The sequence below is a fragment of the Zosterops lateralis genome (assembly GCF_965231275.1).
Source record: "Zosterops lateralis genome assembly, chromosome: 18".
In the NCBI taxonomy this organism is placed as follows: domain Eukaryota; kingdom Metazoa; phylum Chordata; class Aves; order Passeriformes; family Zosteropidae; genus Zosterops; species Zosterops lateralis.
Window position 1 is genome coordinate 8,332,141 of NC_139778.1, and position 25,168 is coordinate 8,357,308.

Consider the following 25,168-nt stretch of genomic DNA (forward strand, 5'->3'; position numbering starts at 1 on the left):
AGTGCCTTCTATGATACTTTAAAGCTGAAATGCAAATAGTCAACCGTGACCTTTGTGTTTACTGTTAAGGACAAATACTGGGAGAAAAGACCAAATAGTTCAGTGGGGTTTAGGAAGCTGTGGGCAATGAATTGGTGAATATTTTCGTGTTGATTCAACAAGCTCCAGCAGTTCCCGGGGAGCTGTGCGGAGTCCCGGGATCTTCCCGAGGGAATCCCCGACGGAGCTCGGGAGCGCCGCCAGGGGGCGCTGCCGCCGAGCTAACGGGGCCGCACTGAGCCCGGACTGGCGGGAGCGGGAAACGGCCCCGTCAGCCCGGGACCGGCCCGAGATCCCGCATGGAACAGTTCTGTCAGCCCGGGACCGGCCCGAGATCCCGCATGGAACAGTTCTGTCAGCCCGGACCGGCCGGAGATCCCGCATGGAACAGTTCTGTCAGCCCGGGACCGGCCCGAGATCCCGCATGGAACAGTTCTGTCAGCCCGGACCGGCCGGAGATCCCGCATGGAACAGTTCTGTCAGCCCGGACCGGTCGGAGCGGGCTCTGCCGCCCCCTGAGGGAAGCTGCCCAGCCCTGAGGCGCCGCCCGCCCCCCTCACGGCCCGAGGCGGTCAGCGCAGGTGAGGGACACAGCAGATCCCTGCCTGCTTGTATAAAACTGGCCTCCCGCAGTGGTTTGGGGACAGGAGTTTTCTTAGGGAAGAGCATACAAACAAGCCTTGGTACCCAGCTCTGCTGTGGCCTCATCCGGGCGGGTCATCGGTGTTCTCTGAGGGAGTCCCGGTGCCACTGGCCAAGCCCGCCTGGATCCTATGAGGATTAGAGTTACTGTCAGGGGAAATTCTTCTTCTCATGGAGTATAGAATGAAGAATGTCCAAAAATTAGCTCCTGAAATTAAGTGCTGGGAAGAAGGAGCATCACCCCAGTGATTTGTTTTCTTTCTTCTGGTGCTGTCAGTTTTCTAACAACTTCTTTCATTGTATTTTCCACAACCAGACTCAATTTCTTCCTGCTCGGTCTGATGCATGAATTACCTAACTGTAGTGTTAAGTCACTTGGAGGACTAAGACATTGATTCATCTTCTTTGGAGACACATCCTTCACCCCTCAGCTTTGACCTCTTGTCTGAAAGGTTGTCAGTTCAGGATTAATAGTAAGCAAGACTTGATTTTATGTTGGAAATTAACCTTGAGTTACTAATTGGTCTCCATTTCAAACAATTCTTTTGTTTAGGAATGAACCTGTGCTGTGATCCCAGTAGGTGACAGGTAAAAAACAAGTAGACACATCTTAAATACCACAAGGCTGACTGATAGGAGAGCTCCCTTTTAAGACAATTGCCCCGAAAAGGGCTAATGGCAGATTTAATTATTTCCCTAACTATAACCAAACAGACAATTCAAAACAGCTGCAACCAGTAACAGTGACTGTGGCAGAAGAGAGTTGCAAGTGGAAAGACCAGCATGCTTTTTCAGTGCTGGACTTGGAAAGCTCTAAGTACAACATGGAATAGGGAGGGAGGGTCTAGAGGATAGTCTTTCAACACAAGTTAGAAATCACAGAAGAGGCTGGACTTTATTTTTTCCCCACTATTCCTTCAGGAGGAAGAGTACCCATGAGTCAGGATGAAGCCAAATGGTAGCACATGTAGTCTAATTAATATTGGTTCTGAAAGGCAAACTTGTGTTGTCCCAGCACAAGGAGTATGATGCTTGAAGAGTTCTTTACCACTGTTACCTTTTGGACTTGAGTTTAAGCCCCTCTCTCAAGCCATCTGTGGTCCCTTAGAAGTTTTTAGCTTTTTTCATGAGTCTGAAGGGGTTAGTTAATCTGAGAGGTATGATCCAGTCCCAGCTGTGTATGTGCTATCTAATTTCCTCCTAAGGTTGTGTTTGTGTGCAGCATTTTGGGATTTTGATCCAAAATGTTGCATTTTCCTTCAGAAGTTGCCTCCCAAGTCTGGCCAGCTGGCTGAGCTTTGGTATGGAAATCAAGCTGGGTATGTTTCTCCACATAGTTCCAATTGTCATATTTGGGAAGTTTTGTGAAAGCCCTTTGGGGCTACTTTGGGTGGAGAAAGGACCGGTGAACAAACTGTTTAGATTTGATCCAGAGGGCTGAGCTAACAGATGTTGGCTGGGCCCCTACTTTGAGGGGGTTTATTGCATATTCATGAGCTGACCTTTTGAGCCACTTCCAATGCAGGGAGGATGTACATCTACACTTTGTTTGCAGTATTTAGAATACAAAAAGTTGCCTATATGAGTGTGAAAATGGATTGGAGTTTATTATCTCGAGTCCTTTCTGTCTGTGTTTCTTCTGAAGCCCTTCCTTCTGCCTGCATCTGCTCTGGGGTGGCCCACAAACCCCCCAGTTTATTTAGAAATTACTGTCTTCCAAGGTAGAGTCACCAGGGTATGCAGTGGGGAGAAATGACGTTCTAAATTAAGAGACTCTCACAGGCTTGCAAGATGATCATTTGACTGTAACAAAACTCCTCATTAGAATACTGTTAATTTCCTTTCTGTGACAATTATAGCACAGCAGTAGCTCATATGTGCAATGTGCAGAGATATTTCCCTGAAAAAAAAGCCCGACAAAACTATCATTACCGCTAGTGAAAAACAGTCCTCAGAGGAAAAAAAATGAACTTGTAATTTTGTAGCAATTTCCCAATTTAGTGGGAGTTTGGTGTTTAGGTAAGGCGTTTTGGGGGTTTTCTCTGTTGTTGATTGCATTCATGTTAGACTTCACAGTTGGCATTTTCCCACTGGCATCTGGAATAGAGATGATACAGTCCCCATCTGAGTGGAACCTGTTACCCCTGAAATTCAGCTCATTTATGCTTTCTTTACTCTAAGAACTCGCTTCCCTCCTCCCTACAGACATCTTTAAATGACTGATGTTTCTTTCTGTTGGCATAGCATATTTTTGCTTATCCATCTGTTTTGAAGTTTTGATGAGGTTTAGTTTTTCAATCAAAAAGAGATTGTTTGTATAATTGCTGTTTAGTGCCTGGAATATTTTGGCAGGAGTGGTGTTGTATGAGTGAAGTGGGTTAGTGCTTCTCAGAAGGGCTGGATTTGGTATCCTGCTCTTATGCTTCAGGAGAGCAGGCTGGACAGGCTCTAGACCAGTGAGAAATGGCTCGAGGAATTGCCTTTAAATGTGCAGAAGGTCTGCTCTGTTTCGCTGATGTCATTAAGGGGACAGAAGCCCTCCTGTTCATCAGTTGCCCTGAAGACCTCAGAAGAGCTTTTATTTTGTTGTCATTTTCCTACCTGAATCCTGAGCTAGAAAAGTTCTGTTCAAGTCCAAGGGTCCTGGTTTTACTTCTCTGCTGTATGCTCTGCTACTGCAGGATGGAAGATCTTACTCCTTTTCCAGAGGTATTCTAGCGGGATTTGTTTTATTTTTTGGTTTTGTGGTTACTTGATTTTTAAACAGATTGTAGAGAAAAGAGATACTTCCAGCTTGGTTCTGTACTCGTGGCTGAGGCGTTTCTGATGTGGTACTGGACCTTTCCATCAAGAAAACATGGCCTGAGGTGCTGGACTCTGCTCTGACTGTGCTCTGTCTGGCTTTTAGCAGAAAGCAGAGGCACTGGCACCATGTGGATCAGCCTGGCTCTGCTCCCCCTTCCCCCTTGCCAACCTGCTATTTCTGTACTTGATTGGAAGAAGCTAAAACTGCTGGATTTTTGCCGGCAGTCAAGGCATTCCTCAAGTTCCTAATCCAGGCTCCAGATGGTTAAGTTCCCCATCCCGACATACAGGAACAAATAATTACGGTAAAACATATAAAACCCCACACCAGCCCCTCACGGTGAGACTCTGGGACAGAGAACTCGCCTGCAGAGAGCCCCGATGAACCGGCATGTCTGGTCACCTGTCCGCGGGCAGGAGGGCAGGGCTGGAACCGGCCGGGCCCTGCCGCAGGCGCTGCCCCGTACCGGCCCCGGTCGAACCTCCGCGGGTCGCCCCGTGGGAGGCGGTGCCGGCCGTGGGCAGGGGCCGCCCGGCGCTGCTCCCCCCGCCGCCGCCCAGCCCGCATCCTCGGACGTGCCGCAGGTCCGGGCTCAGCCTCCGAGAGCCCCCGGGGCTCCCCCCGCGCTGGGAAGGGCGGACCCCCGTCCCCGGGCGATGGCTCGGGGGAGGCGCCGGCCGTGCCCGGGCCGGGGGCGCCGCCCGGCCGCAGGGGCGGGAGGCGGGGAGGGGTCACTGCCCCGGCCGGAGCTCGGCCGCCGGGATGCCGCCCGCCGGCGCTGCCCGCGCTAATTGGATGCTCCGTGGATGGAGGATTTCCTCCCCTCCCGGCTGCGGGAGTCATGAAGGCAGGCTCGGCTGCGCTTGAAAGTTTGCCAACCAGCAGCTAGGTTTAATTTCTTTAAGGATCTAGGGAGAAGGGGGGCGGGGGCTGGAGGGGGACCGTTTCCAAGCATGGGAGACAGGCTGCCGGAGCCTCAAGCCAGCTCTTCTCCTGCTGTGGCTGCCAGCTCGGAGGCGGAAGAAATCGAGGTGCTGGACTCCGAGGATGTCCTACCTATGGCCGCAGAGGATGTAAGTTTCCTTTGCTCGGTATCTTCCCCCCTCTCCCCCGGGCCGTGATAAGCGGCTCAAGCTATTCATAGCTGAAGCCCGGGATGGGCACAGGAGCGGGGCCGGTGACCCTGCGGGACCAGGGAAAGCCGCCGTCCCCGCCATCCCCGCCGCCCTACGCGCCTCCCGCCGCTGGGTGTCTGCGGGCTCCTGCAGCCGCCGGGCTCGCTCCGTCCCCGGGGCCGCAGCTCCCGTCCCTCCAAGCCCCGGCGAACAGGCTCCCGGTTCGCTGGGTGCCCGCGGCCGGTGGGGCGATGCCAGCGTGTGGCGGCTGGCCGGGCACGGGCGGCGGACTGTGCACGGACGCGGCTCTGGAGCCTGGAGAGGAGCTGACGCCTTGGCTCGAGGGGCTGCCAGGGGACAGAGAGCTGCTCCAGGGTCACAGCCACCCGGAGGGTGACAGATGTGAGACGCTCCTGCTCTCGGGAGCTGCTCCCTCTTCCAGCCCCCGACCAACAAACAGTGGAGTAAGTTTTCTCCTCGGCTCGACAGGGCTGATGGCTTTTCTCCACCCTCCGAGCTCAGATGGCACGTCAGGGTGGGATATCTTGGCACCGGCTGTCTTCTCACCCAGCCCAGAAGGACGCGAGAGGGTCCTGCGCGCTCCAGATCTGCTCCTGCCGTGCTGAGCGGCAGCGCCTGCAGACCTGAGGCAGTTCTGCGTCTGCCGGACCCGGAGGCAGGAGCTCGCCGTGCACCTGTCTGGGAGGGAGTGAGAGTGAGGGATCCTGCATTCCTGGTGCATCCCAGGACTGCTCACAGCTCTCCTTCCCAGCAAACTCGGCTGGTATGAGGACTGCAAAGTGTCTGCTCAGTCTGCAGTGGTAAGTGCAGGGTTGTTCCAGCCTGTCAGACACAAAGCAGAGATACTAAATGTCTTTCTGAAGTAGGCTCTGGCTTGGGTCTTGCACCACTGTAAAAGGGACACTTGGGAGCTGAACCTCCAGCAATGGCCAATCCTCTGGACCCTCTCTCTACCTTTTTGGTGCTTCTGGAGGAAACCTCCCAGGCATGCTTAAGGACAGAGCCTGTTCTTCACCCCCAGCCCTTCCTTCTGAATCACCAAGAGTTCAATTGATGTTGGATTTTCCTCCCAGAGGGTAGCAGAGGAAGTGCAGTTACTTGCTGGAGCTGCATTCCCCAGTCTGTATTCCTGAGCACAGTGCAGTCAGGAGAGACCGTGTGATGCAGTTCGACCTCTGCTACAACACTGCCAGACAGTCCTAAGGAGATGCCTGACTCAGGGGCTTGTGTAGCTTTGACTTGGAAAGAGTGGATTTCCAGGAGCTTTCACAGTCCAGGTTTCCAAATCCCAGTGCTTGCTTATGTCAGACTGTGACCTTTTCTTCTCTGACAAATTTTGTGCTTGTCTGGATGGTCCTACAAGAAAGATTTCCTGTTGTGATACACGTGGGCCCCTTGGAGTTGCTCCAGCCTCTACAGAAACACAGCCATTAGCAATTCAATCCTGCCAGGGGGCTCAGGAGATGCTGAAATGCTGAGTGCCTGGCAGGATTGGGCTCCTGGGACAGGAGCTGTCCCTGATGAAGTCTAGATTCTCATCCCAGTTCCACTGCCGCCTTTCTGCTTGACCTTGAGGTAAGGCAGCTTGGATCAGATCCAGCTCGCAGTGTCTCGCCATTACTTGCATTGTTATTTGACTCTGGTACCTTGTTTTCTGTAATCAACAAAACTAAAGCCTGCAGCTGCACTGGTTATGGGAAGCTGCTGAGACCTGGCAATAGATGATGTGACAGAAGCCTGAAGTATCATGTATCATCTGCAAGTCAGAAAAGCAGGAAGTGGTGTAAATGCCCTCCTTCTACTCTGCCAAGATTTCCTGCTGAAACAAGCAAGGCTACAAGGCATCATCTCTGAAAATTTCACCTGTTCTGTGCTACTCTGTTCCCCCTGAGACGTAACTGGGGGTTGATTTTGTGTTATTGCTATTACATCTGAAAGCCTGATTGAAGTTCTCTGGCTTGGCTGGCAAGAACTGACACAAGGTCAGTTTGTTATGTGTTATTAACCACAAAAATATAGCACAGTGGAGGTTTGGCTGTCGCAGCCTTGACAGTGTGTAACAGCTCAGCTGTGATGTCATTGTAGCTCTCAGAGCAGCGTTCCATAAAGGCAGTCCCAAAGTGTTCTGTTTAAAATGCTGGGCTGATTTATGATGATAAATGGGAGCTTATAAATGGAGAGAGACATGAGGAGGAGGGGAGCCAACAACTTAACTAATGAAAAGGAATTCAGTGGCTTGATACCCCACTGTCTCTCCAGCCAATTCTGCTTTAGATTTGCCTACCATGTGAAAGGAAATGTTCTTCCAGGACTAGATAAGACTTTCACCAGATTTCTGCTTTGTGAATAGCACTGTGAGGAGATTTGCTTCTAAGAGTCTGGTATTTGTTGTTTTACTTAATTCATTTTTTCTGGGAAGGTGAATGAGACAGAAAAAGGATGAACTGCTAAACAGCACTTCAGACAATGGAACTGGAAATGTGCAAATGTTTCTGGGGATCCTAAGCCAGTGGTTACCCCAGTGCTGCCCCATGGAAGTTGCTGTCTTCTCAACTGGCCCCTAAATCCAGGATAGATGAGTGCCTTAAACAATTCATTAGGAATTTCCTCTGTCTTCATGGGACAGTGAGGCAGCAAGTCTGGGTCGGGGAGGTGAGCTGACATCAGTCTCTCTACAAAGCATAAATCAGACCCAGTTTCCAGATTTTTTTTCTGTTTCCAAGTGACAAGGACTTGTGGAGTGTTCACATGGTTGTGAACATTGAAGTGCAGCTTCCTTCTATACAGCATTTTTAAGGGAGATCTGATAGAACAAAAGATGTGGGGTAAATCCTTGCAGTGGGCTCTCTCCAGCCTTCCCCCCTCCCACCTCGCACAAGAGGAACTGCCTGATTTTCAGATGTGGACATGTGAGGTACAGAGAACTGATGGGTTATCAAAAAGCCTGCAGAAAGCCAGAGTCAGGAGCAGGCAGTAGACAGGGCTCTGACAACCCTGCAAAGCAATTGATGGGTCAGTGTTGGGACACAGGATCTCAGAAAGTGATCTGGAAAAACATTGCTAATTTGTCCCTTCCCTCAATATACACAGAGCTTTCTTGATCTCTGTAAGTAAAACCCCCTTTTTTCTTTGCTTGCCTGCAAATAGACAAAGTGGGAGAAAACAGAATTAACACGTGAATGTTTTGGGTTCATCCTAATTTGGATTTGTAAATGAAAACTGGTCTCCCTGTGTTTGGTAGATTCCCCTGCCTCCTCCTCCGGAAGGGTAGGTGATTCTGGGATGAAGAAGGATGTTGGAAATGGCATTAAATCATTTGGTTATTTCTTTGTTAGAATATACTTCTACAGATTGCTGCATGTTAATGTCCTTGCTCTTATACCTTCTTTTTATTCTTTTTCCTCCCCTATGCTGCCTCTCAGCACTGGAAAGCCCTATTTGATCAGGTATGTGAACAACTGATGTATTCTCTCTGTCTTGTGAGCAAAGAGCCTAACCTCTGGTTAATTTCCTCTGTACTGGCTTTTCCCTGCATTTAAAATACAGCCTAGGAGATATGTGCTGCATGCTCCGAGTTCCCAGGATGCTGATGAGCAAGTCATAATTATCACGGCTGCTTTGGGCCTTTCACTCAGTTCCTCTTCAGAGTAGCCAGGGACAGGAGTGAGCCCCTCCCTGAAGGCACAGGGCTGAGCCAAGGTGCTGCAGCAGGTGCTCTGTTTGCTGCCAGTTGTGCTGACCTTGCTTGTGGATTAAAGGATCTTCTGCTCTTTCAGGCAGGCAGACTAAGACCTGTAAAACCAGCACTATGTTCTTTGAAATGGCTCCCCAGCTGCTAAACTGACTTCTGCAGGGTTACATCATCCAGGCAGGACCTGCTGCTCTAAACTTGCACGGGATTAGTAAAGAATCTGCTTCTGTACCAAAGACTGTGGTTCTGTCAGGTAAATGCCTTGGGTCAGATCTGTAGCTGGCTGAAGTCAGCACAGCTCTGAAGAGCTTCAGACTATAGCTGCTGAGATTTCGGGCTGTGGGTTCTAGTTTGTAATTGCACTTTTAGCTGCTTTAACTGACACGTTTACTTTGTGGTATCCCATCCATCTGCCAGGTTGAAATGTGCAGCAGCTATAAACAGAAGGATTTTTCTAGGGTTGATTTGCTTCTAAACTGCAGCACTCTCTCAACATCATAAACTTTTGTGCTGTTGTGTGTGCATGTAAATGTCACCTTCTGTAAGGGAGCTTGCTCTGACGCTGGCATCATCCTGACAATAAAGTTCGGATGGGATTTCATCCCTGCTTTATGAGGCGATAATCTTGCCTCTGTGTCTGGCTGAACTACAAAGCCAAAAGCTGTGGCACAGCCTGTGAAAGGATGTCCTTGGTACCCTGGGGGTCCTGTTATCATTTAGCTATTAGCTAGGGCTGCCTGTTCTGAGGAGTGCTCATTTATACCCGGTTAGCCGTGACCAACTGCTAATCCACGTGTCTGGACTGCAGCAAGTTGGCTGTGGCACAGTCAGCTGGAGGTTGGGAGCTGGGTGTTGTGATTGTTGATCACACCTAAATCGTGTGGTGTGTTTGAATTCACTGGGGCTCATAGGGGATGCTGCCACTGAAAAGGTGGATGCACAATAAATCGCTTGTGGTCTGGGCTGAATGTTTGTTCCAGCCACTTTGAATTCTCCTGTCTCCAACAGTGGCTCTAATTTGGAGTCTTATTCTACAAGCATTCTTTGAAGTCATTCAGTCCTTGTGGGACGGGGCTGTTGGCTGGTAGCTACCTCGAGCTCAAAGAGAGGAATCTGTAATTTCCCATTGGACTTGCTTGAATAGTAGATGGAATTTTTTTCCTTCTTTTTTTTTTTTTTCTTTTTAAGGGGAGGGAGAGTTTGACTGTTGGATGTACAGAACATTAGCCCAGTAACAATGGAACAGGCTGTAAAGGCAGACCTTCAATAATTAGCTATGTTTCAATTAGAGCTGCAGCTGGATTTTAAACCTAGTCTGTAAGGGTTTATTATCAAAGAGAATGCAACCTGTAACAACTACACGTAAGTCCTGAATAAATCAATAATGTCCTTGTTGCCTGTGGGCAAAGCTGACGTCTTCCTGGAGCATTATATCAGCAAAGCAATGCAATTAGTTCTGCAGTGAATTCTGCAAGATGCTGTTTGTCATGGAACAAGGTTGCTATTTCCCAGCAGCAGTGTGCTAGGAGGAGAGGGGAGGACTTTGTTAGCTCTGATTGGCATCCATGTGAAACATGAGGACAGTCTTAATAACTAGAGAAAGCCTGTGTGTTGACACTGGGAACAGTTGCAGCTCTCCCTGGGAGTCAGGACCTGGCTGTGTGTGTACTGGGAGTGGAAATGGGTGGCCCATGTGTTTGTGACTCATGGGCTGGGACTGAGGTTTGAGAGCTACCCCTCTCAGTTGAGACATGGACCTCTTCACTCACCAGCTCCCAGGAGAGCAGGAGAAGGCTCTGGAGAAAATGTTAAGAGTAGTTGGGAATTTGCAGGCTGGGAGTCTGCAAGTGACATTTTGCTGTTATATTCCATCATCCCAGAAAACTGTGAAGGAGAGATCAGTGCACAAACACACAGCCTTTGAGAGGGGAAAGAAATTATTATTAATGCTTGTTTGTTTCTTTCTCTTTTTCTCTGAGGAGGTATTTTTTAAAACTTTTATTGAAGTTGACTGACAAAAAACCCAGCAGGTTTCTGTTTAGATATACAAAATTTAAGGGGCCTGGGTTTTTTATGCTCTCCCCCCACCAGCATAAATTAAAAATTCAAAACTTCTTGATGGAGAAATTGCTGCTCAGCCATAAAGCAGTGCATTTTGCATGGTTATTTTAGGAGAGAGGAGTGACTGACCATGTTTCTTGGAGGAATTTTTTATTTGTTTTGATCCAGCTCTAATCTGTCACACCGGGAACTGTCAGTGACTCAAGCCAAGATCTTCAGCCACTCGCAGATTGATTCATTCAAGAAGTAAAGGAACTTAAATTTGACAAAAAGTCAGACCCAGAACTGCTTCCTATGCTTTGAGGTTCAAAGAAGCCCCTCCTAGGACAAAATCCTGACTACACTGAAGCAAGTACCAAAATTTCTCCTCGATTTAGTGGGGTCAGCACTTCACCCAAGAGTTTGGGAGCAGGCAGACTCACAGCTCTTCAGTGCTGCAGCCAGACAGTTACAGTTCAGCTGCTGCCTCATACTGTGCTTGCAAGATGTGGTTTTTATTACCAGGCCATGGCCCTCGGGCAGCTCTAACTCACTTTTATATGGGAACTTTTATAGGGATTCATACATTTATTTATTGTGCTCATAAACACCCTCCACCCCCACACACACATTAGCTCCGCATCTGCTGCCTTCTGCAGAGCCTGCACCATCACTGCCTGCTCTGTGCTGCCTCCATGAAGAATCTGAGCTCTGAGCAGAGCAAGCTCTCTTCATCCCTCTGCAATCACTTGGGGTTTTCTTCATTTGCTCTTCAGTGGCCAAAGTCCTATTTTTTTGTTAATCTTCTGGTAAAGTTGAAAATGCGACAATCCCAGGAGCAGCTGCTGACAGTTTCATGCTTCTCTGTGCTAATAAGATTTGTTAATTGCCTTGTACTCAGACGTGAGAATATCTCCCAGTCCTTGCCGAAGCCAAGTTGCCTGATGTTTGGAGAGTGAGTCTGCAGAGGAGTGTCCTGAGGGGCTGTTCCTGCTTTGCTGTGTCCTCTCCAGGGCCTCAGGTGCAGTTCTTTGCCTCCATGTTACCAGTGCCCCTGCTTTGGCAATGACTGCAGCTCGCTGGGGTTATGCAGCCCTTGGCTGGGCTGGGTGAAAGGGGCTATCTAGGACAACAGTGTTTGTTCTTGTGACAGATCTGCCTTCTGAAGGTGGCTTTTAACCACGTTAGAATGCCAAGAGCTTGCATCATCTTCTCTGTTTCCCCGTCCCCGTGGCTGCTGAGATTGTGAGGGTGAATTAGCATTATCAGCCCTCTTCCTGAAGTTCTCACTTCTTCTCACCCATACCCTGGTTTGTAGTCATGACAACAAACTTGTTTTAAATAGACACACACAAAACTCTCCAAAAAGACCCTCCTCACTGGCTCAGCACCTTGATCCTAGTGCTTGTCAATCCAGGCTCTGTTTTTGTTGCAGCTGCTTTAGAAATCCTAGATTCCTCCCTGAGACTTGTATGTGGGTGTGATGGCAACAGATGAACAGAGTTTATGGGGAATGCAGAGAGATGCCAAGTTACCCAGTCTGTGTAGGCAGCTAATGGAAAACTTGAGCTCAGAAACAAGGCTGTAGAGATAGACATGCACTTGCCAGGAAGAGTTCAGTTGCTGACACTACCAGCAGTGGGTGCAGCTGAACCTGCTCCGCCATGGTCTCATAAAACATTAAAATATACTTTAAAAGATGCTGACTTTGCAGCTGCCTTAAATCCAGAGCTGGTTCCTGCACAATTGAAATTGCAGAGCAATCCATAAAATTGGGGCAGCTATTATCATGGTTGGTGGTAACTGAGGAAAATATTCTGAACTTAATGATCTTTTATGTTAACTGTCCCTTTTCTCTGGGTAGCCTTTAGTGCAGACAGAGCTATTTCACACACTATACAAGAAATTCCAGTTTATTTACTGGGGCACTGTTGAGCTAAACGTGACCCTTCACTTTGAAAAATTCCCTGCCTATTGTTGCTGGCAAACCCCTGCCAGCTGTGGCTGCAAGACCTCTGTAGGCAGGTCTCACTGAGCTGTGGGCAATGCTTTGTGCCTTAAGATTTCACCTCTTTCTCTAACAAACAACTTGTGTCTCACTTCTGGTTTGTTGGATCACGGGGAACAGGTGGAGCACAAACTGTAGTATAAAGAATAGGAAATGATGGCAGTGATAGCAGCAGTATAGGCAGGAGGGGTGAGCCCGGGGTTCTGTATAGCCTTCAAGTCCTTGCCTGAATTTTGGACTATTGCTGCCTTTTTAGTGTTCATTGGGACACATTTAAATGGAGTGGTGCAGCAGATAGGAGGCTATGGGAACTGCAATTAGGAAATTGTCATCAACTAGTTACTTCATCTGCTGAGGTGACTGGGGAGTCAGAGGTGCTGGTGGAAGACTGTCCATGGTGGTAACAGATCAGCATCCAGGCCCCAAACCAGCATCTGCCTTGTCTGCCATATCAGACGCTTCTGAGACTGTGACAAGAAATGTGTCCCCTTCTCCCCCTCTGCCAAGCTGTGCATTGTAAAGAGGAGAGACATTTTAAAATCTGCAAGGGTCTCTTGGCAATGCACAGAGGGGTTCTGCATCTGCCCCACGCCTTGAAGTCTAATCTCATTTACAGTTGTCAGCGTGGGCTGCTGGAGGAGATGAAAGACGGAGGACAGGGAGGGAGAATAGATTAGTCTCGAGCAGAGGGCACTGGGAGTGCACCTGCCTCTGCCCCGCTACCTTGAGGAGGGGCAGCCACAGCAGCTGGACATGTGTCATCTGCTGCTCTTTGAGGCGCCCAGCCATGGAGCACACGATTAATGACTCAAGGGGCTGGGCTTTTGTGAGTGATAAAGCCCTGGGATTTAGGCTGGGCTCTCAGGCCTTTTCTCTGAGCAGCACCATCACTTTACATTTCTCAAGTGGCGTTGTGGGCGCAGGGAGCTGCTGTCTGTGTCCACAATGCTTCCTTTTCTCTTCTCTCCCCAAACTGGGCTGACCTTTGTCATGCAGCATTAACCCTTTGACTCCACAACTTTGGGTTATGGGGTTGGGGAAAAAAAAAAAAAAAAGAATCTGTTCAAATTCATTGCCCTGTGAATAGCCTTGAAGGGAAGAAGGGGCTGGTAGGAGAAGATGTATTTTTGCTGGAGGAGAATGGTTTGCTGATGACCTGTGGATTATCAATTCCTCACTGCCTTCAGCCAGAGGTTTTTTTGAATACAGACTGGGAAAGAGGAAAGGAGTTTATCTTTCCCTCAGTCAAGGAGGGAAACTCAGGCATTGAGCAGCAAATAGTCCAAGAGACTATTCCCTCTGCAGGATGTCTTTTACCATGCCTGTATTAGCCTATGTCCATCCCCAGTGTTGTTACACTGGATGGCAATCTCCCAGCACTTCAAGGCTTGTACCCAGATTTGGCTTTTACTCAGGATACCCTGGAGTGATGGCTCAGTATGAAAAAGCCATATGGAGGTCATTAATGATCTTCCTGCCCCTTGCAAGATGAACAGCAAAAATGTCCCAGGTTCCTCCTTAATCTTCCAATACCTCTGTACACAGAGCACCAGCCAGTCCCTAGGCTGAATGTGGATCTCTGAGATTGTATTTACACCTTCTGTACGATGTGAAAGGTTTGTGATCAGCCCCATTTCTCCTTTCCCTGGCTATTTGGACACTCCTCTGTCCAATCCCACCAGCCTGTACACACACTGTTGACTTTAACTAGTGCAAAAAGTTGGGAGTAGAAGCCATCAATATGAACGAGATATTGTCAGCATAGCGAACACAGCACTCTTAAGTTTGTGCCAGTAAAAGCAGGCATCTCCTGAAATGTTTCAAGGAGTCATAACAAACACACCAAAAAACACATGGAGGCTGAGTCAGTCTTACAGAGCTCATGAGTTATACTGGCAGCTTGATGTCTCTAGATTTGTAAAAAGCCTCAGGAGTCTTCCTACTCATTACACATTTGTGTACCTTCCACGTCTGAGCCTAGAAACCTGCACATTGGGGTGTAGTGTCCAGTAGGGATGTTGAGCTGTGTCCAGAGCCATGTGTCTCTGCTGTTTCCTGATCCCAGCTGCAGTGGGGGGCTTTGGAGTCTCGGCTCTGCCGTTTCAGCTGAATGTGCAGGATGGGATTTAGGCACATAGATCCTTGCTAATGCATTGTTCTCAAATCCTGTCTTGCACATAGAAAATCACTGAAGCAATAAAAACATTTAAGCCTGCGTGTTTAGAAAGAAAGGGGAGAAAAAGCCATAAACACAGAGTGGATTGACGCTGTTTTGCAAATCAGCTGGTGCATTGTGCTCTGTGGCTGTGTGCTGTCATGACAGAGAAGGGGAAGAGATCATCTCGTCTCCAGAGGAACAAGCCAGCTGCTTAGCAAGTGGAAACAGTTTGGAGGTGCTTTTCTATACCATCATCACTTACTTTGTAAGTCCTGTAACATTTACAGGACTTTTAAAGTTACTCTCTGCCAGACCTGGAAAATAAATGTTTCTCCTCTACAGTAGGAAGTATGATGTTCCCATTGCTTCCTGGTGTTTGCAGTCAGTGCAAAAGTACTGGGGCACATTTGCAAATTAAATGCAGCAGTGGGAGTGTTTGAGTTTGACAGCAGCCAAGGAAGCTGTGATCTCTTTCTGCCTCCTCACTAGATGTTGTACTATATGTTGGTCTGAAATCAGTTAAGCACCAACAGACCATGAGACAAAGCTGATGGGATTCAGCTGATGGGCTGTTTTTCTGCACCATTGTACATACAGGCTCCTGAGGAAAGCCGGTCTCTGGATGCCCTGGATTTTTGTGTGATTCAAACCTTGTTGTGTTTGTTTGCTAAAGCTGCAGCACTTCTTTCCCTCTCCCATTCTCCTAAATAGTGGCATCAACCCTGATTTGTCTGCTCAGGGTGACACAGGGAATATTCTGCTCATTAGAGACAATATTTCTTGGTGAAAAGTGTAGTGAAAGTCCTGAATGTTTGTGATCCCTCTGAGTCTCACTTGGATCTTGAATCCTTTCAACTTTAAAAGTAAAACCCCACAGTAGCAAGACAGAGAATTTATGTGTTCTTAGTGTCCGTTCCTGTTGCTTAGGAACAGCTATCTGCAGTGACCCTGTGTTGTTGGTGAGAAGAGCAACGATGTATGAAACGGATTTTAAACAAGCAAGATCAATCTTGCCCCTAGGAGCTGTTCTTCATGTTCTTTGATACTTGATGTACTTTGTAAGTAGCAAATACTCTGGAGTCTCCTGAACTGCGTGAGGGAAAGATGAGCGAGACAGCTCAAGGGAGAGCTGTTTGTGACTATCATCAAACCTCTGGTCTGATGCACTTCTCAGGGCAGTGTTCCCTGAGGAAACATCTCTGCCTCAATGATCCTTCACATATAGGTGCCAGTGATGATGGAATCCCTGGTCTGTGTGGCATGCTTGTTTGTGATGTACAATGGCAGTGGAAGTGTTTGTTGATGGCAGCCTGAAGCCAGTGAGATGTAGACTTGTCTGCCTCTTGGCAGAGAAAGGATCAATATTATAGAAGGTGAAAAACTGGAAGTGTCACAAAAGCTATTGGAGGACCTGATCCTGAATGCTCTGACTTGGTTAAGCAAAGCACTTGAAAACAAGTGTGCCAATTGTCCTGGATTGTTTATGTGTCTGACATAAACTGTATGTTTTGCTGGGGTTTGTATCAGAATGGGGTGTGACCTAAGAAATTTAGAGAGCAGAGTGGGGTTTTAGTTCTTCTCCTTGGCTCTAAGAGCCAGATCCTTGTCTTCCTGCCACTCCTCTTACATTTACCCTTATACTGAGAAACAATGAGAATTAGGACTTGAGCATCTTTTCTCACTGCAGTCAGTGGCCTCCATGGAATGATGTTGGGTTTTAGCCTTGTCTTTTGCCCTAGAGAGGAAAATCAAAGTGTTTGTTGTGGTTTCTTTTTCCATTTGAACTGCTGCCTCTTCCCTCAGCTACTCCCTCTTGGCTGCTGATAGAGGAGTTGCTTTTGCACACAGTCCTGCAATCCCTGGATTTCTGTCTCTGGGTTGTTCTCCTCCCTGTCAACAGGGAAAGTACAGACATTTTTTCTTCATATGTCTTTGTCTTCATATGTCATATGACAATAGTATTTAGTTCTTGGGGAGATGTTTATTTTTGCATGGATTTGTGCATTAGGCAGCCCCTTTTGGGGATACTGCTGTGGAGAGCATAGGAGATGGTCCTGCTGCTGCTGCTGTCCTTGGTCTCTGAGCTGTGCCTGGAGACCATGGCTGGAGGAATAACTTCCTTCCAACCTAAATAAAGTGTCTGAAGAAGTTTTATTAAGCTGTAGGTTTGCTTTATCACACTTGGACTTGCCAACCCTGGGATATGTTTGGGCAGGTCTTATGCATATGTGTTGTGTGCAGGATGTGCCTTTGACAAGTTGGATATTCTGGGGTTGTCTCCTCTAGAGTTTAATGAACCAAAGTCCCCTTCAACAACACCAGTGCTTTGGATGGCTAGTCCTGGGGTAGTGATAGCCAAAATTTCTCCTAAATAATTGTTTTAATGTATCTGAAACAGTGTTTTCCATCTTTATTCCCCCTGTGCTCCATGACATGAGAGCTGCCATTGCTGCATTGATTTATAGGATCTTTTAGTATTGGTACTGGTGGCCAAGAAGACCCAGAAAGTCATTTGCCAGCTGCTGATTTATAACCCTAGTGAACAGTCCTGAAAAGCACAGTAAGAATTTTCTGGGCCTTATGCAGTTCCAGCTGACTGGAAGCTCCAGACTGTTATTTGACCATGTGGAGTAATAAAACTGCAAAAACTAATTAACTTTTGTGCCTACTGCAAAACAAATAAGATCATGCAAAAATACTCCACACTTGAAAGCAACAGTGACTTTATGTGTTTAAAAGCCTGTGTTTAATGACCAAGCATGTAGTGCAATGTGTGAAGGATGTTCCTTTTGCTGACTTCCAAAGCTGAACAGAGCATAACAAGCTTTACTGATCACCGAGGCTCCAAATACCAGCTTGGGATAATGTTCTCTTTCATCCTTATTAATTATGTAGCTGATGTGTGGGTGGAGGTTTGACACAAAGCTGCATTGGATGGTTTTTTGTGGCCTAAAGCAGCCTGAATTACGCTGAGCCACTGCAGTTCATTCAAGGAAAGATGCTCTCTGCAGTGTGAGTACTTTAGTCTTTCTGAGGTCATTCTCTGCTCCTCAAATGTAGGTGAATGAGCTCTTTCTCAGTGGGAACACCAAGGTGTTTTTCTGATGTTAGCAGGACAAGAGTCAGCCCTGCTCAGGACTTGTCTCCTGTAGCGGGGATGCTCTGTGTGTGCCAGCTGTGATGTTGGCATCAGAGTGGAAATGTTTCCGAGTGCCCTGGTGTTGTGTTTCTCACCAGTGGCAATGCACTCACCAACATTGTATAGATGATCTGTCATCCGACACCCCATTCGGAGGGAGGGAATGATTGGCTGTTCTTCTCCCTTAATCAAATTACTAAGGTAACCCTCCTGCGGTCCTCTCACTCCTGCATTAGTCGGTAGCCCCTAATACTGGAAATTTAACTCTGTGTTATTAGACTCAAAGCTGCTGATTCCTGTCGTCCTTTCCTAGGATCTATCACTTTAGCCAAGATACTTCTCATGATTGCTGATGTGGGAGCGGGTATTTGGAATTTGAAAGAGAAATCATCTTAAAAGCAGGAAAACTGTGATGTGACAAGATTTTTAAAAATTATTTATTCTCTTTCTAATGGATGTGCTCAAGTTGTCATGGTACTCAGTACCAGAGCACCAGCCAGCATGGGTCCATCCCAGCTTTGGTTTTCTCCACAAAGCTAAGTATTATTGCAGAGCTATTATTAACCTAAAATAAATGTGCGTGCATATTCGCTGCTGTAGAATTCTGTTTTTCACGCATCAAATCAAATCTCTGTGGATTTTCACCTCCCTTCCAGATCTGGCAGACAGTGAAAAAGGGAGCTATTTTTAACCTGAAATGTTCTGTGTTTTGAGTCTAGAGTATGAAAATGTAGTTTTTCTCCTGACAAGTTTCATGGATTATTACTATAAAGCTTCACATCTATGAAGGAAGGAAAAAACTTCCTTCAGAAGGGCAGAAGTTCTGATTTTGGGGGTTAGAGATTTTAGTTCCTTTGAGAAACTGAAAAACAACGGCAGTCACTGTCCTCATATTAAAGAATCTATCAAGAAGAGGAACAATTTATCAGAGGAGACAAACAAAAGTCTTGTGTGGTAGAGTGGTATCAAAAGACCCAGTTCCTTTCCAGGGGAGATGATGACAGTCACTGGATTAGTAATCATTTGCCTGAAACAATATTTCTGGCAACCAGAGAGAGTGGCATCACTGTCAGAATGGTGCTTACAAACATTTCATCATCTTCTTGCTGTCAGTACAGTTCTGTCATCCCACTGGAGTGCTTGTTCCATCTGTCCTCCTGAAAGGCTGGCATGTAGTGCCCAGGAGAGAAAATAAATTTCTGGTCCAAATGTAGTCCCCGCCCAGAAGAAATGGATATAGAAAAAGTTTCCTCCTTTCCCCACTGGTGGATGTGCCCTTCTGTGCCTGAGTCTTGTCTGGTGGGACTAAGGGGGGGTCACTTTCCAGAGCAGGTCCATCCTTCCATGCTGAGTGTCCTGTACCCAGGGGTGTGGGGATGGGATAGCAAGTTCTTACCAGGGTGCAGATGCTGCCCTCAGCAATAAGGGCTGAGGCCACTGGCTTCTTTTTGCTCTGCAGGGAGGAAGAGGGAGAGAGGCAGAGCAGATCTGACTGTACAGGAAGGCTTGAGCTGGGGAAAAGCAGAGTGCCCAGTTTCGCAAGGTAGCCTTAGGTCAGGACTTCAGGCCGTAGGCAGGAAACCTTGGATGTGACAGGAGCAGCATTCCCATGTCAGCACTGAACTGACACTGATGGAGCTGCTCCAGTGCAAAGTCCAGCTCAGAATTTTTCTGGCTCCCAGTGCTGAAGGGGCTGTTTGTGACAGTCCAGGTGGTCTCTGTGCTGGTGCCCGTGGAACTAGGACAGCTCTCACCTGTCCTGCTGCAGCCTTTTTACACAGAATTACAGCAAATGAAACACAAGGTAAGAGGAGTTCCCTGCAGTTGTATGGGCAGAACTTTTCCTTGCTGAGTGAATTTCTACCCTGGTTTCCACCTGGCAGCACGTTGTAGGCACAGCCCTGGTCTTTGCTGTGAGGGGTGTCTGATGCAGCCCATCGGTCCTGAGACCTGATAAGGCTTAGGGGAACAGCCAAGCTCTGAGCCCAGCAGCTCTCCCACGGGGCTGACTGCAATGTGTTCCTCTCTTTTCTGCCTGATGGAGCAGAAAAGGGAGGAGCAGCAGTTGTCTCTCAGGGCTGGCTGGGTCAGTGGTGTTTCTACATGGCCATCCTCTTGCTGGTGGTGTTGCTCACCAGATATGTGACTAAACAGCAACAGAGAGAGACCCAGTGGCTCAGATCTGATTAACCTCTACAACTTTATCCTATGTCTTAATTGGATTAGCTGCAGGGAGGAGGTTTTGCTCTTGTTCCTGATTTTTTCTTAAACAGGTACTTGTCACTGTGGCATCTGATGGAAGCAACAAGTTTGAGTAGCCAGACCTGTGAAAAAACAAGCAATGTTTGCTTCTTCATCACTGCTCAACTAACAGCTCCTGCCCTTCCTTTCTAAGATACTGCTGTAGCTAATCCCTGAGATGGCTTTGAGTGAGCCCTGCAGTTAAATCTCTTGGGAGGTGTGGGCTTTTTCTAACAGCCTGAACCCAGAGTCCCTGATTGGTAACTGCAGTTCTGTCACTTTTGGGAAGGATTTCTGCTCAGTAAATGTTCAAAGCAGTATTAACTTGCCATGTTCAGTTTCTTTCATCTTTTGTCTGAGCTTTTTAGTTTCCTTCAGGGCCTGATTCTTCTGCACTTCAGGGTTTTTGCATGTATCACCACAGTGGCTGTGGGTTGTAGGGAATTGGCCTTAATCAGCGCTGCAATAGCAATTCCTCTTCCAGGACTTCAAAGCTCTTTCTCCACTATCAGTTCATTTAGTTTCATAGGTAAGAAAATGGAATAACAAGATCAGTAATCAAATTCTGTTACAATGGGGAACTGTCTGCTACAGACCTAAAAAAGGAATTGAATCCATTTGATTGTGGAATTGCCTCTAATTCCTCAAGGTGTTGTCTACCTGTGTGGTGCCCAGTTGAAAAAAGGAGAACCATTTTAGAGGAGTCTTTCCTCCATGTCTATTCTTCTGCCTGCAGCACCCAGTTTCCATTACAAGAAGCTTAAAATAGAAGGCTTTTTCCTTGCCATAACTGTTATTGGTCCTGGATTGGGCACTGGAGAGGTGATGGGGGGGGTTGCAGGCTGCTGAAAAGCTCTCTTACATCTGTTTCCAGACAGCTCTGCACAAAGAGTGAACGGTAGGTGTGATACCAGGCCACAGTTCTGTTCCAGGAGGAATAATAGATGTACCAGCAACAATCTGGCTGTTACAAGATCAAAAGTGCTGTTACATTAAAGCTGGTAATGCTGCCTGGCTTGGCAAAAGCCTGACAAAGCATTCCAGGGTTTTAATGTATATTCAGATAAACTCTCTTCCACAGTGAGGCTCAGGCCTTTGAATTTAGTCCATGTACAATAGCAAGGGCTTTAGTGACTTGGTAAGAAGGTAGCTCCAAGGAATTCCCTCTTTGTACAGGGCTTGAATGTAATTAATTTGTGAACACTGCATGCAGCACAGTTACAGTCTCACAGCAGAGGGTTCAGTGCTTCCTGGCACCTGGGTGCCTTTGCAGGGTGTGTGGTTGTCCGGCATGGGCACTGCTGCTGCTCCTAAAGAAAACATGAGCATGAAGTTGAGTTATAATGGATATTACTTTTCTTTTTTCAGATTTAATGCATTCATGTATTTTGTGTCCACTGACCCCTCGGCAGCTCTCAGGCTGGATATGTAAATTGGTAGCTGCAGAGGATGACTGATCTGTTAATAAGTGGAATTTGATGCTCGTAAAATGAATGCATTTAATGTTACAGGGCAATGGTTTGCTTGAATTTTTAAGTCTCCTGAGAATCTCTTACTTGGAATTCTGTGGCTCTGGTATATTTGTTACAAAAAGCAATACAAATGGAGAGGCCCTGTGGTTTCCAAGGGCTGGCTGTTCTGTTGTCTGTGAGTATCACTTCAACTTCTTCTGTATCAAATATTATTCCAAGGAAGATGTGAAAGTGGGAAATGCAATGATATCTGAAAATAAAACACTGCAGTCAAATTCATAGTGTCCATAGAAATAGCTGTCTTTGGAGCTCTGCTCAGATACTATTTTTCCGGAAAAGCCAATTTTAATAGATAATTTTTCATTATTAAGTTTTCCCTGAGGGATACAGAGGACTAAAAAGATTTGGTGGGTCATTAAAATAAGTACAGATCTGCCACTGTGGGGTTTTAAACACAAAATGAAATCCTGGCCTCTCAGAAGGGGCCTCACTTGCTTCCTTTGGGCCCCATGCTAGTTTCATTGCTGGTTTTGGAATGATAAGGACTTCCACTGATTTTAATTTTACAATGTTTCTTTTAGCATGCAGACATTGACATATTCAATTTCTTTTGCTGAGGATTTCATCAAAGGAAGCTCTGCACCCCTTCCATGGCAGAGCATTTGTGCAATAAATTGCATTTTACAAACACATGAGGTGATGATGATCGATCCCTCAGATATTGCAAAGCCTCACTCTGAAAACATTGATGCTTCTTGTTTTTCCCTTTAGCACTGTGAGAAAAATACTCCAGCTTTTCATCACTTCCACAAGCCTGGGCTGAAGGGACAGCAGCAAATATGCAGGGAGAATATTGTGATATACACCAGAAAGTTGTGCCAAGGTGAAAGGAATATACAGGCTCAAATGATCCCTTCCCCTGAGGCTTTTATGATTTATTTTAGTATTTTGTAAGGTGAAGTGCTCAGTCCAAGCCTTGCTACCAGCCAGTATCTTTCATGTCAGGCAAAAAATCTTCTACTTGTGTCTTCCTTGGCCGCCACCCCTTCAGATAGTGGTGATTTCAGCACAGCAGAGTTTGCTTGTGGAAAGTCTATCACTGCTGTCATAATGTGCTGCTCTGTGAGTACTGCATCCCCCTCTGCCTGGTCTGTTCTCAAGGGATATGTGGCAGGGTTAGACTGAACTGTGTCTCAGTTTTGCAGGCTGAGGAAATGACCGTGGTTTGCTGTGTTTCTGAGAAGGCCATTGAAAGAGCCAGATTTGCTGTGTGGGCAGCAGGAATAGAACCAGGGTGAAGCACCAGTGTGGAGTGGCTGAGACTGTGGGTAGCACCTCCACGACATTTCTTTCTCACATTGTGGCATTTGGAAAAAACTCCCCCAGAGGCAAGCAGGGGTGCCTGGCTGTGATGTCTTGGCTCTGGATCTGGCAAGTTGTGATTGCAGGGATCTGCAGCCTGCTCTGGGTTAGTGTAAACACGTCTCTCAGCTTGTAAGAAACCTGCTGTGTTTGCTTGAAGGACATCAGTGAGTATATAGGCAACCTCAGCTGCTTTTCCTCTGGAGGCTTGGTGTCCCAAATAAGATTCTGATGAGTCTTTTCTGAAGTCCCTGAGTTTGTGGTAGCTGAGGGTATTTGTCAGCTTTGGGTACCAGTCACTCCTTGGGGCTGCAGAAGGCAGCATTGCACTGTGGACAGGTCACTGTAACCACCAGCTCTGTGCCACTGAGCTCTGGTGTCACAGAGCTCTGGCTGGGGTTGCCTGTGCTGCCTGAGCTCACAGCCCTGCACACAGCTCATGAGGCTCAAGGGGGAAAGAGCAGTGAAATGTGGAGGGCTGAAAATGACCTCAAGACATTTCCCACCTTCCCCATCAGCCCCCCACCGCAGATCAAAGTTAGGAATGTTCCTTTTCCTTGGTGTAGGAGGGATTCTCACTTCAGCTTGTCTAAGACCAGGGCACAAGGCCTGAGAAGGGAAGAGTGAATGGAGAAGCTGCTCACCAGGACCTGCTTCTTCTGGTGACACCAGGTGGCAATTTCTGAAACAATTCTTAGTTTAGCTGCCTCCAAAATCTGTAGAGTTGAGAACTGGAGCAAGCAATACTGGTCAATTAAAATAGTTATATAATTTTAATTGACATAATAAAGACTAATGTATGGTATAATTAATTTTTTCATGCAATAAAATAGGACAGGAATTAATCTCAGCTAAGCAAACAGTCTGTTTTACTTCCTTACTTGCTACAATGAACATTTTTCTATGCAGTGAAATTTTCTAGCATAGAAATGCTGAGAGTAGAGGGTCATGGCCGTGGGCTTGCTTTCTAGCTGGCCCAAACATGCTGATGTGTAGTACTTTAACTAACCAAAACTAACCAAAACTAAAAATCCTGTCTATATCTCCTGTCCAACTCCTCCAAGTGAGTGTGATGAGCAGAGCCTGGTTATATCTGTTCTCCGTCTGTCCCTTCCTCCGTCATCTTCGCTATTGTTAATTGTTCATGTCTGGCACGAGAGATTGCCTCTCAGCAGAGTGCTGATGGGATCTTTCCATGGAGGATTAAGGCTGGAGTGGATTGGCAGGAGACAGTATCCTTGCTGTGGGAAGTTTGCCAGATGTGTGCAAACTTGGTGCTGCTGCTCTTCCAGTTACTCTCCTTCATATCTGGACACAGGCAAGGGTCAGTTGCAGCTCCATGACCTCTGACCAGTACATCAGGCCAGAGGTGGTCTGGTCTGGGTTTGGGAGAAGCCTCCTGCACCCAGCTGCTGCACATGGCCTTCGAGGAGACTTTCTGTCTGTTTACATCAGCTGCACCATCCCATGGATGTGCATCCCATGGTGTGATTTCACACCTGCTAAGGTGTGGAGCACTGGGCGGTCACAGGGCTTTAATCAAGGCAGTGGTAACGCTAACAGAGTAGTGGGAGTGCTGGCAGGGGGAGTTGAGATGTCATTTCTTACCATGTCATGCTCCCCAGGTGGTTAATATGTCCATAAATCACACAAGTGCTTTCCTGTGGCTTTGCTTTCTGCTACTGCCTCAGCTGCTAGGATTTCATGGGACACAAATCTCAGCTTGTGGCAAAAGCGTGTCCTCCTTTCCCTGTAAAGGTACTTGGTATGCATTTCCAGTGCCCTAGAGCATGGCTGAGGGCCCTGCTAAGCTCACTGAATCCAGGCTCTGAGAGATTATATTTAATTTTGTTTCATCAGGTTTGCTTTCCTGTGGAGTCTGTATTTCTTCCTGTGTCTGCACAGGGAGCATGGGAATATCCCATGGCATTTCAGAAGGTTAGGAGTTTCCCCTTACCTGGTTGGTCTCCTGGTCTGCTCCTGGGAAGCCCTTGGAAACCCTTGTTGCTTTTTCCCGAAGGTGGTATGTGTCCTGCAGTAACCAAAAGGTATCTGTTACCTTGCAAGGGCAACCTGGGGTGTGGAAGCACAACTGCTGCTGGCTGTCAGTAGCACAGGTGATGACTCTCTTTTTCCATATTCAGGACAGACTGGCAGAAACTTTCTGTGCTTTGAAGCCATCACATCAGGGAGGGTTTCTGCTACAGCAGTTGCTAAAAAGTCTTCCCCAGTCTAGAGGGGAAGCTTTGTATCTAATTTATCTCAGACTCTAAATCTTAAAGATAGCCAAGTAAAACCAGCAGAATTTGCAACAAAGAGCTCAATTTTGTTGGCTTCTTGAAGGGTATGTCAAGAGATGTTCACAGAGTTTAGAAGCATTGTTGGATTGATTTATTTATTTTTGTATGAAAATCTCACTGGCTGGTATTCCCAT

At 47.1% G+C, this 25,168-nt stretch overlaps 1 protein-coding gene across 2 annotated transcripts in view; it reads left to right on the top strand.

Moving 5' to 3' along the window:
* Positions 1–4,440: 4,440 nt before the first annotated feature.
* The window catches only part of RHBDL3 (rhomboid like 3), a gene marked incomplete at its 5' end in the record, with an annotated part of 56,181 nt that continues 35,453 nt past the window's right edge, over positions 4,441–25,168 (top strand). For both annotated transcript variants that reach the window (XM_083874638.1, XM_083874639.1), the window contains 2 exons: positions 4,441–4,560; positions 8,046–8,069. In XM_083874638.1, coding sequence (XP_083730764.1) covers positions 4,441–4,560; positions 8,046–8,069 — 144 coding nt within the window. The remainder of the gene's footprint in view (positions 4,561–8,045; positions 8,070–25,168) is intronic.